The following is a 13,538-nucleotide window of genomic DNA, read 5'->3' on the forward strand; positions in this document are numbered from 1 at the left end:
ACATCTACTACTCACTTTAATGTTGTGTGTGCACTGTGTGTGTATCTGTATACAGAGAGAGAGTCCTGCAGTAGCTTCAACTGTATTTATTACATAAGATGTATACTGAGGAAGTTACTTTTAGCTTTCACACAGTTTGTTTTTTCTCTCAAACCAAAGAAATCTGTCCTGAGGCCAAAGAAATTACCAGATGAAAACCTGGATGAAAGCAAATCTGGAAAAATGAAATGAATGCTACCAAAGTAACTTCTGTAATGCACAGTGCACTAATGCAAGGAACTACAGCAACTATACAACTTAACTGCAATGATTCCTTGTCTCCACAGTTCATTAACTTAGTAAACCATTGCTAATGTATGTATAATACATTCTTGTAAGCATAACTAATACATTTTGCCTAAAATGTGGTTCTGCAGCAAAAACCTAAGTGAACTGTACCAATAAATATTGCAGCCACAATGAGCCATTCTATTTAGAAGTAAATATTCGTGGAGTGTCATGAAGTGGAAAGACTGAAACTTACCTGAGTTTATCAACTAAAGACATATGTAAATAAAGACTAGATAAATGTCATGTCAATAACTACCAGGTTTTTCCACAGCACAATGATAATTTATTAAGTTACATTTTTAGACAGAGGTGAAAATTTAAACACAACTGTAATCCTTAAAAAGCAGGGAGCCAAACCTACATTCTACAGCTAATTTTACAATATTTCTGTGCAGAGAAAGTGTATTGCTCTCAAAGTTTCTTTCAGACTTCATACAAGGAGACATTCACATGGCATAAAAGGACAACTGTGTTCACAAATCTAGAACAATAGTAAATCGGGGCTCTTGTTCAAGAAAACGTTACTATTCAGGAAAGCACTTCAGCACATGCTTAGCTTAGCATGTATTTACATCTCATTGATTTCCCTGTGACTTAAACATATGCTACAGATAAGCATGTGCTGAAGTGCTTTCCTGTATCAGAGCCAGAGATAGGAAAATATCGCAAAGAGAGACAGAAAAAATATACTAGATTACCTAGTCCATCTCTTACACCAACTCTGAAGCCAATGCAATGTACTTTCTAATGCTGTCCAGCCCAGTTTTAAAATACCCAGGCAATGGGCCTTCCATCACTTCCCTAGGGAGAATGGACAGGGAATGTGAATACAGTTTGAGAAAATGCCTATTTCATATATAGGCAGAGTTTCCTCTTGTTTTGTATTTTTAACCATACAATGGAGCTCAGCAGATCAATACAAATGGAACATGTTTTATAGCAGTTTGCAGCAAAGAAGGAAAAGCCTCCATCAACACATAGTGCTCTCTAAGGGACATCAATGGAGACTGGGAGTCCCACTGCATTAGCGGCAATGAATCTGCTCCAGAAAACAAACAAACAAAAAAACCCAGATAGGAATGGCAAGACATGAATACCTGATGCAAAAGAAAAGCCTGATTTTGTCTGAACATTTGAAAATAATGTTTATGAACTTTTCACGTGTACTAAGACCTTCCTCTAATGACATCAAGGGCAATGAGTCCTAATACACAAACACTGGTCCTCAAGTTAAAGCTGCCTCAGCAAACTGCTTAAGTTTTAAATTCATGATCAGTACAACTATCCCCTTCAGTTCACATCTTCTATTTTCTCCTCCTCTTTGCCTACTCATTAACAAACTAGCCAAGTGGCCAATTACATGTGCAAGCTGAATATTCCAGATGGGCTAATGTTAGTTGGGTAAATTGGAGAGAACAATTCCCTTTGACATTCTACACCACCATTTCTGGATTAAAAATAATGACTCAATCAACAAATAATTAATGAGTAAATGCCATTACTTTTGTCAAATAAAATTCACAAGGAGCATTTTGATTTGTAAAATTAGATAACCCTGGGGTCGCTCATGGGGTAATTACTGAATTTTTATATTTATTAAAAAAAACCAACCCCAAATGGCCCCTTCAGGAAGAATGACCTGGGAAAATATTTATCCCCACACTAGTTGCTGCTTTTCTATAAACCCAAGCATTTCACTGTCAGCATTTGAAATATTTACTTACTTTTTATTTTTTACCAAAACAAAAACTATTTATACTGCAACATACCAAATAAAATCATCTCTGCATTCTTCCTTTGTCAAACTGGCCCTCTGTGAGCACTGGCTTTACGCACGGTGTAACTGCTTTCAGTAGTGATGCTGAGCCAACCACAAAGGAGACCAAGGCTTGGTGCAGAGAAGAACCTAAAAGTCCAGGTGCTGAGCTTAGCTACTGGAGTTTCTTTCACTTGCAAAACCATGCTGGAACTGTCCTGAGGAACGGTTTCCTCATGGCATTTTGGCACCTGTCCTTCTGCTCTTGGACAGAAGCAGAAATGCACAAGTGAGCATAAATGAAAAATAAATTGTTCAAAAAGTTCAACGGACATTTGAAACCTGAATAAAAGGTTAGTGTTTTAGTTTGCAGCAAAGCTTGGAGTTGGCTTTTGTTTTGTCTGTGTCACTGCTGAATTCTCCACTTCCAAGCCCCTCCCATACTCAGCATCCAAACAGCTAAACTTTGAGAGAATTAATTCTGTACTTATTCCTCATCACTGTCACCTTTGCTCATCTTTACACAGTAATCTTAATTTCACACCATGACCCTAAATCAGTAGTGCTAAAATATTCTCTGACCTTTGGATTATTTCATGCATGCTGATTTCTTTGCGAATGTATACATTTGAGTGTTGACAGTACAAGGTATATTCCGGGCTCTCTCTTGAACTTAGCAGGTTTTGACAGATTTATGTAAGGACAGATGGCCATTACAGGCTGAAGGCTGACAAGAGGCAGTTCAGAGCATTGTTAACACACTTGCACAAACTCTCAGCAGTGCAGCACTGTGCAGAATGTAATTCAGACTATAGCTTTTTTATTGCTGCCTATTTTCTTTTGTCAAAAGAGCCTGCTGTGCACAGCAACAAATGGCTGCCATTACCCAGAATGTAATGGGTGTCAGACAAATCACGTAACACAAACAATCAAGAGTATGTAGGTCATATTTCAACAGAGCACAACCTTAGCAATATTTATGATTACTGCATTGAAATGTGCTCTATAATAAACAAGTACCTCTACATCACTCACACTTATGTACTTCTGCACAGCAAATCTGTTAGAAGTGGTACATACGCTACAATCATCCCCTTTAAACAGTCTTTTTTTTTTTAAAGTAAAAGGCAAGTATTTTTTTCATGACATTCTATAAAACCATTTTCTTTGTAGGGACTTTTCTTTAATTGAATGGCTTTGGAAAATGGTAACTTTGTACTTTGCCTCGCTTCATCTATATACTATGAACTCACTCAATGATCTCTGCTTTAAAATAGTGTATATGCCAAATAAGCACCACTTCTTATATCTGTGGAACAACAGACTTTCATATGTATGCCAGCTCCGCCAGCTCAGTGACCTGTTTTATAGAAAAGTCTGTGAGTACAGACAGAAGTTTTCATATCACCTAGATGCATTCCATGAGCTGCTGTAAAGAAAACTTAGTAACTCATTTAGCTCAGCTAGGTTTATCAGAATAAATTAGGGGCATACATTTACAGTAAATGTCACATCTTGACTTTTTAAGACTCATTTACAATGCTGTTTCATATAGGCAGCAAAATCTAATGTTACTGTTAGCATTTAAATGTTTGATGATGCTTCTGCTTGTTGGTATATTTTTGGAGCCTTCATATCCTTCAGGAAATGCATCTCAATGAACCTTTGTACAAGCGCACTGAGGTTCTGAGGGTTATTAAAAATGGATTCCTTTATACCTTATGAGTTTGAAAATGGGATTATCAAGAGAAACATTATTTAAGGCCACTTAAAGCACGGAATGCAAGATAATAGCCTGATTCAGTAAAGTAATCGGTAGAGCTTTCGTACAGCACAAGACTCCAGAAGCCAGGAAAATAAAATAAAATTAAATAGCCATCATATAATAAAAAACTACATGCTTGTTGAGCAGTCAGTTTAATCCTGTTGTCACTACCGCAGAGGATAAATATAGACCCTGAAAATATCTAATAATTTACTAGATTTTATTCTCTCTGGACTAATCTCTCTTTTTCTCTGTCTCAAGTACTAGAAATCATTTTGAGGCCAAACAAGTTTTTGTCTGGTAGAATTTAAGTATTTGTTCTGACAACCAAGTGGCGGCTCAGATCTAGCGATGGGCGAATACTGGGGTTTGCAAAAATGCATGTGAATTCCAAATCACTATTCAATCTCTGTTTACACACTTTTTTGTCAGATTTTCTGACTTACCAAATTTTGACTGCATGAAAATTTGTGGGGGGAGTTTTTACTCACATTTGAGTGTCATCATTCTGCAAGTATTCACTGAGTCACCCCTTGATATACCTTATACAGTGGCTTTGTACTTTTGGGACAGAGCGTGTTAGGAGGCAGGGAGAATATGTGGGGCCGAGAAAGCCATTGATTTTCAAAAAACCATAAGCAGCAGTGGCCAGATGCTGAGGCATGGGGATCAGCACCTGGGAACGACTGCTGTCAAGGTTTTTCCCCTACTTTGAACTTTAGGGTACAAAAAGTGGGGACCTGCATGAACACTTTTAAGCTTAATTACTAGCTTAAATCTGGTACGCTGCCACCAGCCAGAATTTAGTGTCTGGCACACTTTCTGTTCCCCCAAAATCTTCCCTGGGGAACCCGGACCCAACCCCCTTGGGTCTTAAAACAAGGAGAAATTAACCATCTCCCTCCCTTTCCCCCCCGACTTTCCCCTCCTTGGGCTGCCTTGAGAGGCTTCACACCAATCCAAACTCCTTGGATCTTAAACCAAGGAGGAATTAACCATTCCCCCTTCCCTTCCCCCCACCAATCCCTGGTGAGTTCAGACTCAATCCCTTGGATTTTAAAACAAGGAAAAATCAATCAGGTTCTTAAAAAGAAAGCTTTTAATTAAAGAAAGAAAAAAAGTAAACATTATCTCTGTAAAATCAGGATGGAAAATGCTTTACAGGGTACTCAGATTCATATAGACTAGAGGGACCGCCCTCCCAGCCTTAGATTCAAAGTTACAGCAAACAGAGGTAAAACTCCTTCCAGTGAAAAGACACATTTACAAGTTAAGAAAACAAACATAAGACTAATCCGCCTTGCCTGGCTATTACTTACAATTCTGAAACATGAAAGACTGATTCAGAAAGATTGGGAAAACCTGGGTGTACATCTGGTCCCTCTTATCCCCAAGAGGGAACAATGAACAAAAAAAAAACCAATACAAAGACTTCCCTCCACCAAGATTTGAAAGTATCTTGTCCCCCTATTGGTCCTCTGGTCAGGTGTCAGCCAGGTTCACTGATCTTCTTAACCCTTTACAGGTAAAAGAGACATTAACCCTTAACTATCTGTTTATGACAACTGCCCTCTGCAATCACTTCTACACACAGCACAGGTCCCCAAGCATACCCCAACAGTCACTTGATCCCCACATCTGTGCTTAACAAAGGGCTGTTGACAGGGAGGAATTCCTCAACCATGATAACGTCAGAGGTAATTGAGGATAGGGGAGGAGGCACCAGAGCTTGTCAGGAAGGACCAGGCCACAGGTCCCTTGACCAGTGAGCAGCATAAAGCAGAGATGTGGCTTACCACTGAGTGTTGCTTTTGCTTGGCAGGAATGAGTCATGGATAGGAGAGAGCAAGAGCTTACAGTGGTTGAGTGGCTCCTGAAGACAGACAGGAGTAAGAACCAGCAGCAGCCAATGAGGAGGGAACATAACCTGCTTACACAGGCCTTTTGGCAGCTAGAGGGCTACAAGTGCAACTGCTTGACAAGCAAGAGGAGGCCAATCACCACTGAAGTCCTGCAGTGCCGGGCTTATTTCTGGCCTATCTGAATGATACTGCAGAAGCAGGGACTGCTTAGCATGATGCCTTATGCCCCACTCCTGTTGAGACCTAGCGAGAGGGGCTCTGCTGCTCCTTGCTGCTGCTGCTGCTGCTGGGGAGGTGGCGCCTGCCATTGGTTCTGCTGCCAGTCAGGAGGACTGTGCTGATTATGGGGCTGTTCAGCTCCATACTGTCGCTCCTTCTGATGACAATCAGCAACAAGATTCTCCATGTGCTGCTACAGCTGGGACTACTGCTACTCCTGTTTCTAGCCAAGCAGGATTCTCCTTCTATTCCTAGGATTGCTAGAGGGGATGCTGCTAGTACACCCGCATGATCCTACTCCAGTTAAATGACTCCTGGTATATTTATACCCCGTTCCTGGATGACTGTACAGCTTTCTCCAGACTCCATCAGGAGCTCTAAATCAACAACTCAGTTTAGCCTTAGCATGAGCTGGTTTAACTTCCTGGAATTATATGCAGTTTGTAGGCAATATTGGAATTATAAAATGGAAATTATTTTTTCAGTTTTAGAATGGGAAAAAAAAGGTACATGTATGTATAATATGCAGCCCCTTCTCAAGAAAATTTCATTTAGGTAAGAGAACAGTTTTTAATTAAATTTTACACATGTGTGATGAACATTGATGGCTGGAGTGGGGAATGCTTTAATTAATTAATTAATTAATTATTCTAATGTACAGTTAATTCATTGGTGCAGGAACCGAAGCTGCTTTCAACAGAGAGATCAAGGCAGCTGCGATTTATACTAACATACTTTGTGCTTCGATAGTGCAAGCAACACCACTAATAGTCTTTTCAGTTCAGCAGTGAGATCAAGGCAACTACCATTTAAATTATAATAGACGGTGCTAGTGCTGTATAAGGTGACTGAGCAATGCAGTCATCTGGGTAGAATTTGGAGTTGCGAGGGTCTTTCTTTATACTACTGTTAAGTATTATTAATCATTACTGCTACTGTTATTTTTATTATTGATTAGGCCCTGACCCTGCAAAGACCACCCACTTAGATTGTTATCTCTTCATTGTGTTTTATGTGCTTGTACAGTACCTCACACAGCAGGGTTGGGGTCTCCAGGCGCTACCACAATACATACAATAAATAATAATACACTGGAAAATGGGTCACTTCCACTCACCTATCTGCACATTGCGTATGTACAGAAAGGCACAGATTAATACAGTGAAACACAAAAAAAGGCGAATATTTGGAAGTAAGAGAGAAACAGCTATGATGTGGCACATGGCAGGAGTGCTGCTAGGTAGTCTTCTATGCTGTCTGTAAACCAAGTGTCAGCTCCCAAGGCCAGTATTCTTCCTCTCTTTTTTGACCCCCTACCCACTCCACTTAATAAGTGACTGAAGTGACATGGTCTCCCAAAAACCGGCAGGGTATATTCATGTTATAATGCTCTTGTTCACGTAGCTCAAGCAATGGTGGCACTTACCCATCAGCACATATAGTATTTTTACCTGCTAATGCTACATGTGGTTGGAATGCATTAATATAGACTTTACATTTTTCTGCTACACACAGAGGATAATCAATGGAATGAACCTGGTAATACCAGAGCATTTCCAAATGTCATGACTTATGGCACTATTACAAACCCTCAAGTCATATTGACTTCTTATTTCTGGCCAGTCTGCCGATGTGAAGTGCAGGCTGCTGATTTTCTGGGCTGGAATGGATGACAGCTTGCTCTTTGTAGAGCCATTTCAACAATTACCAGGTAGAACTTCATCATGTCACCACCTCCTCCTTCAGATGTCAAGTATCAGAGCGGTAGCCGTGTTAGTCTGGATCTGTAAAAGCAGCAAAGAATCCTGTGGCACCTTATAGACTAACAGACGTTTTGGAGCATGAGCTTTCGTGGGTGAATACCCACTTCTTCAGATGCATGTGGTGGAAATATCCAGGGGCAGGTATATATATGCTAGCAAGCAAGCTAGAGATAACGAGGTCAGTTCAATCAGGGAGGATGAGGCCCTGTTCTAGCAGTTGAGGTGTGAAAACCAAGAGAGGAGAAACTGGTTCTGTAATTGGCAAGCCATTCACAGTCTTTGTTCAATCCTGAGCTGATGGTGTCAAATTTGCAGATGAACTGAAGCTCAGCAGTTTCTCTTTGAAGTCTGGTCCTGAAGTTTTTTTGCTGCAGGATGGCCACCTTAAGGTCTGCTATAGTGTGGCCAGGGAGGTTGAAGTGCTCTCCTACAGGTTTTTGTATATTGCCATTCCTAATGTCTGATTTGTGTCCATTTATCCTTTTCCGTAGAGACTGTCCAGTTTGGCCGATGTACATAGCAGAGGGGCATTGCTGGCATATGATGGCGTATATTACATTGGTGGATGTGCAGGTGAATGAACCAGTGATGGTATGGCTGATCTGGTTAGGTCCTGTGATGGTGTCGCTGGTGTAGATATGTGGGCAGAGTTGGCATCGAGGTTTGTTGCATGGATTGGTTCCTGAGCTAGAGTTATTATGGTGCGGTGTGCAGTTACTGGTGAGAATATGTTTCAGGTTGGCAGGTTGTCTGTGGGCAAGGACTGGCCTGCCACCCAAGGCCTGTGAAAGTGTGGGATCATTGTCCAGGATGGGTTGTAGATCCCTGATGATGCGTTGGAGGGGTTTTAGCTGGGGACTGTATGTGATGGCCAGTGGAGTCCTGTTGGTTTCTTTCTTGGGTTTGTCTTGCAGTTGGAGGCTTCTGGGTACACGTCTGGCTCTGTTGATCTGTTTCCTTATTTCCTCGTGCGGGTATTGTAGTTTTGAGAATGCTTGGTGGAGATTTTGTAGGTGTTGGTCTCTGTCTGAGGGGTTAGAGCAGATGCAGTTGTACCTCAGTGCTTGGCTGTAGACAATGGATCGTGTGATGTGTCCGGGATGGAAGCTGGAGGCATGAAGGTAGGCATAGCGGTCGGTAGGTTTTCGATATAGGGTGGTGTTAATGTGACCATCACTTATTTGCACCGTGGTGTCAAGAAAGTGGACCTCCCATGTAGATTGGTCCAGGCTGAGGTTGATGGTGGGGTGGAAGCTGTTGAAATCATGGTGGAATTTTTCCAAAGTCTCCTTCCCATGGGTCCAGATGATGAAGATGTCATCAATTTAGCGTAGGTAGAGAAGGGGTGTGAGTGGACGAGAGCTGAGGAAGCGTTGTTCCAGGTCGGCCATAAAGATATTGGCATATTGTGGGGCCATGCGGGTGCCCATAGCAGTGCCACTGATCTGGAGATATATATTGTCATCAAATTTGAAATAGTTGTATGTAAGTATAAAGGCACAGAGCTCAGCAGCCAGTTGTGCTGTGGCATCATCAGGGATAGTGTTCCTGACAGCTTGTATTCCATCTGTGTGTGGGATGTTTGTGTAGAGAGCCTCTACATCCATGGTGGCTAGGATGGTGTTTTCTGGGAGGTGACCAATGCATTGTAGTTTCCTCAGGAAATCAGTGGTGTCACGGAGATAGCTGGGAGTGCTGGTGGCATAGGGTCTGAGTAGAGAGTCCATATATCCAGACAGTGCTTCAGTGAGAGTGCCAATGCCCGAGATGATGGGGCGTCCAGGATTTCCAGGATTACTACCCAAGATCCACAAACCCGGAAATCCTGGACGCCCCATCATCTCGGGCATTGGCACTCTCACTGAAGGACTGTCTGGATATATGGACTCTCTACTCTGATTGAACTGACCTCGTTATCTCTAGCTTGCTTGCTAGCATATATATACCTGCCCCTGGATATTTCCACCACATGCATCTGAAGAAGTGGGTATTCACCCACGAAAGCTCATGCTCCAAAACGTCTGTTAGTCTATAAGGTGCCACAGGATTCTTTGCTGCTCCTTCAGATGGTGGCAGGAGAATCCAAGCCTTAACATAATGCTGCTGCTGTGCCTCACAAAAGGTTGTTCTTGTCCTGACGTGCTTTGCAGTGACGATGAAGATGGTTCTGCTGCACCTGAGCCATTCTGATGCTTACCTGGTTTCCATGAGTACACACTGTAGACTATTCTGGTTTTACAAAGACATCTGATCTGATTTTATAAAGACGAAGTCCACTGGGAAGAAGGGACGGTGTCTTTTACATCATATAACATCTTTGTTCAATGGCAAAAGACTCCCGTACACATGATTGTGCTGTTATGTGGATTACCAAGTGCTACATCCTGTGCTGTCTGGGTGCTACATTGCAGAAGTCAGATACCCGCAGGACACTATGGGGACCTGTTCCTCCCTACACTAGTAGCACCTGTCCTGGGACGCTCCACTGAAAGAACCTTATGTTCCTTCTCTTCCCAAGAGATCAAATGTAACCATTCTAGAGATAAGGTGGTTGAGGTAATATCTTTTATCAGACCATTGTCTTGAAAACTTGTCTCTCTCACCAACAGAGGTTGGTCCAATAAAAAATATTACTTCATCCACCTTATGTCTCTAATATCTGGAGACAAACATGGCTACAGCAACCCTGCATACAATTTTAGTTTGACATTATATTTAATTAATATTATTATATTATTATTTATTTGTATTTCATTAGCACTGAGGAGCTCCAGTTATGGTCCACGACCCCACTGTACTAGATGCTATATAAACACAGAACTGAAAGATGGTCTCCTGCCCAAAAGATCTTTTTTTCCTCACTTGAATAAGGAGAAACTCAGGCTGCAGATTAGCAGGATGCCGCGTTTCTATTTAAATGCTGAATTAATGAAGCAGCTTCTGAAGAAGTGAAAGGATGATTTTGTGTGCATGAAATCAATAGTCCAAAATGCCGTTACAAAGTTAGAGCCAGACCCTCAACTTGTATAAATCAGCCTTTGACTTCAGTGGAGCTATGCTGATTTACACCAGCTGTAGATCTGACCTTCATAGAACACTGCTACAGTTTAAAGTAATTTATATCTCAGAGTCTGCCCTTGTACATGTTCATGAATGAAACACATCTCTACTACACTGTCCTTTAGTACTGTGCTGTGCAGGGAGGCAATAGCCTCTCTCTAAACAATGTTGGTGAAACTACACCCATGATCTTGTGCTCAGTTCTGGACCTCATTCCCATGATAATACATGCAAACTGGAGGGCATTCAGAGGAAAGCAACAGAAAAATCCGAGATCTGGAGGAACTGACTTTTGTGGGCAAAAGCAAATGAGTTAAACATGTATAGCCTGGTGAAATGTCAACTAAAGGGGAACAAGATAAAAGTCTACAAATACCTGAAATATGAAAACACCAGAGAGCAAGGAGAGGAATGACTGAGATCACTCAAAGGAGGTATCAAGAGGGTTAATGGGATGAAATTAAGAAAAGGAAAGATTAAGATGATTACCAAAAAAACATTCTCCCAAGGAAAAAGGAAGAAACTCTTTTGTTTGTGACATTTAAATCTAGAACTGACCAAAATGTTCACTGAGGAACAGCCTTACATTAGCATCATATTGACTCAATGACACAACTTTTCCATCTGCACCTCTGTAGTCTGTGCTGTCAGATCTGTTTGAAAAACAATGCTCAGCACCACACAAATCTCTGAGGGAATGGGGAAACATTCCAGACAAATGCTTTCATTCACATTTTTCCATAACCTGTACTCTGCTTGTAGGCTTGAAGTCAGTTTTAAACATACCCCATTGTGAGGCAACTCAGTAAAAAGTCAACGCTAAACCATTAAAATTAATCCCTTGAAGATCTCCTTAACATCCCACTATACATTTCTTACCAAATAAAAAAAAGTCAGGCTTACAGAACAAAAATGTTCATATTCCACATCTCTCACCTGCAGTTCCAGAGAGTTCCACACTTAAGGTTTGTTCAATAGTCTTGTTCTCAAATGGGGAACCCTTGGGATCACTGGAAGACAGGGCACATTTATAAAAACAAGCTGAAATGGAGTTGCTGTAGCCAAAATGTATTAAAGCCCCCTCCCTTTTGTAAACTTCTACATTTCTTAATACTTACTTTGGTGACTCAGGTGTCAAAGGAAGTGATAAACTTGTTGGTTTGGCTGAAGAAGGAAAAAAAGAAACTGATCATGAAATATTGTGAAGACTCAGAAATTTATATTAGTATATTGTTTATATCAGTGCAGGAATTCTATCTGAGTCCATTAGGGCTAAGCTCAGTTTATCTGATGGCTAAATAAAAGCGAGATCCATTCTGACCCCTTATTACTGGCACCTAAATTCCAACACTGATTTACATCAATTACTGAGTCTTTGAAGTATGGTATAAAGCTCAAATGCAAAGAACTTTTCAGAAAATAGAGTGGTATATGTAACAATCAATAGAGAAATTTACAGAATATGCTGTGAAAATGTTATCTCTCTTAGATTTAATTTAAACTACAGTTCATCTTTTATTTGGAAATGAGAGCAGCAGAATAACTACAAAGCACCAGGACGTTACTGGTGATTTTACTTCTACAGCATACAGTCTTATATACAAGGTTGAAAATAGGTTGTTTCTGTAAGGCCAAGATCGAATCAGCTATAATCCAAATTTTTGCAGGTTATTCTGCAAACTATGCTATACCACAGATATAGTCACAGATGGTTTACACTAAATAAGTATACAACAAAGTTTTAGTTACAAAATACAACTCTGTTGTAGGTGCCATTTGTTCAGATCTGTCTTTTTACAAAGCAAACCAAGGACTAAAATATTTTCAACCAATTAAGCATTCTTTAATTGCTAATAAAGTGATTAAAAATTAAAAACAGTACTACTTGCAAATTTTAGTTTGCAGGAGTTGGATTTATTTTTAAAGGCAGTAAACGTATCAAAAACAGCTACTGGGTGGGGGGTCTTTTCTGCAAATTAATTATTTAAAACAACATTTTCCTCTCTAGCACTCCTGCACTGCAGATCTCTTGTCCAGAGTGTGAACTCTTGCATAATCTGCATTCATTCCAGGTATGGAATTCCCACTGACATCAAAGGATTTTACATGCAAATTAATTATTTTTGTAAACTCTAGAGTATTCCCAATGAGATCATTCATTTTTTAAAAGTCTACACCAATCCTCATGAGCCAGGCATTTTTTTCCTTTTATGAAAATTCAAGAAGGAAGATTAGGCACTTCCGTTCACCTTCCTCAGAAGCATCAGGAACTAGCCAGAGCCTGAGATAGGAAATTGACCTAAACAGTCCCCTTGCCTGATCCAGTATGGCTACTACTATATACTAACTAGCGAGTTACCATGAGATGAATATGTGTTTTCTAGACATGTTAGCTAGGCACACACATATTTACTAGATAAATGTTTGTGTTCAGTAAGACTTGCCAAAGTCCCCAATGGCTAGCTACAGGTTTAAGTGGCGAAAAAGCATTGATATTTTCAACCACAGTGGTAATGAGCAGAAACAAAGTTTGTGGAAGCACATCCATTCTATTAATGGAGTAAAATCTACATGGTGCTTTACAGATGACTGATACTTCCAATGGAGAGTAAGTGCTTAATCATCCTTTGTGCTTTTGAAAAATCTCCCCCAGAGTTTCACAACAGCGAAGAGAAGTATAAAATAATATATTTTTTTACAGACTGGAAAACTGAGGCACAATGATATGGAAATCTGGGACACAGCTGGGAACTGAACTGAGATGCTAGCTCTCAGACCTGTGA

General features: G+C 40.6%; 1 protein-coding gene across 1 annotated transcript in view; it reads right to left on the reverse strand.

Annotated features, from left to right (window-relative positions):
• Window positions 1–13,538, reverse strand: part of PPARGC1A (PPARG coactivator 1 alpha) — a 501,596-nt gene that overhangs the window by 19,360 nt on the left and 468,698 nt on the right. Inside the window, 2 exon segments of the mRNA XM_030564335.1 lie at window positions 11,692–11,765; window positions 11,874–11,919. Coding sequence (XP_030420195.1) covers window positions 11,692–11,765; window positions 11,874–11,919 — 120 coding nt within the window.

Source organism: Gopherus evgoodei, chromosome 5, assembly GCF_007399415.2.
Source record: "Gopherus evgoodei ecotype Sinaloan lineage chromosome 5, rGopEvg1_v1.p, whole genome shotgun sequence".
Lineage (NCBI taxonomy): Eukaryota > Metazoa > Chordata > Testudines > Testudinidae > Gopherus > Gopherus evgoodei.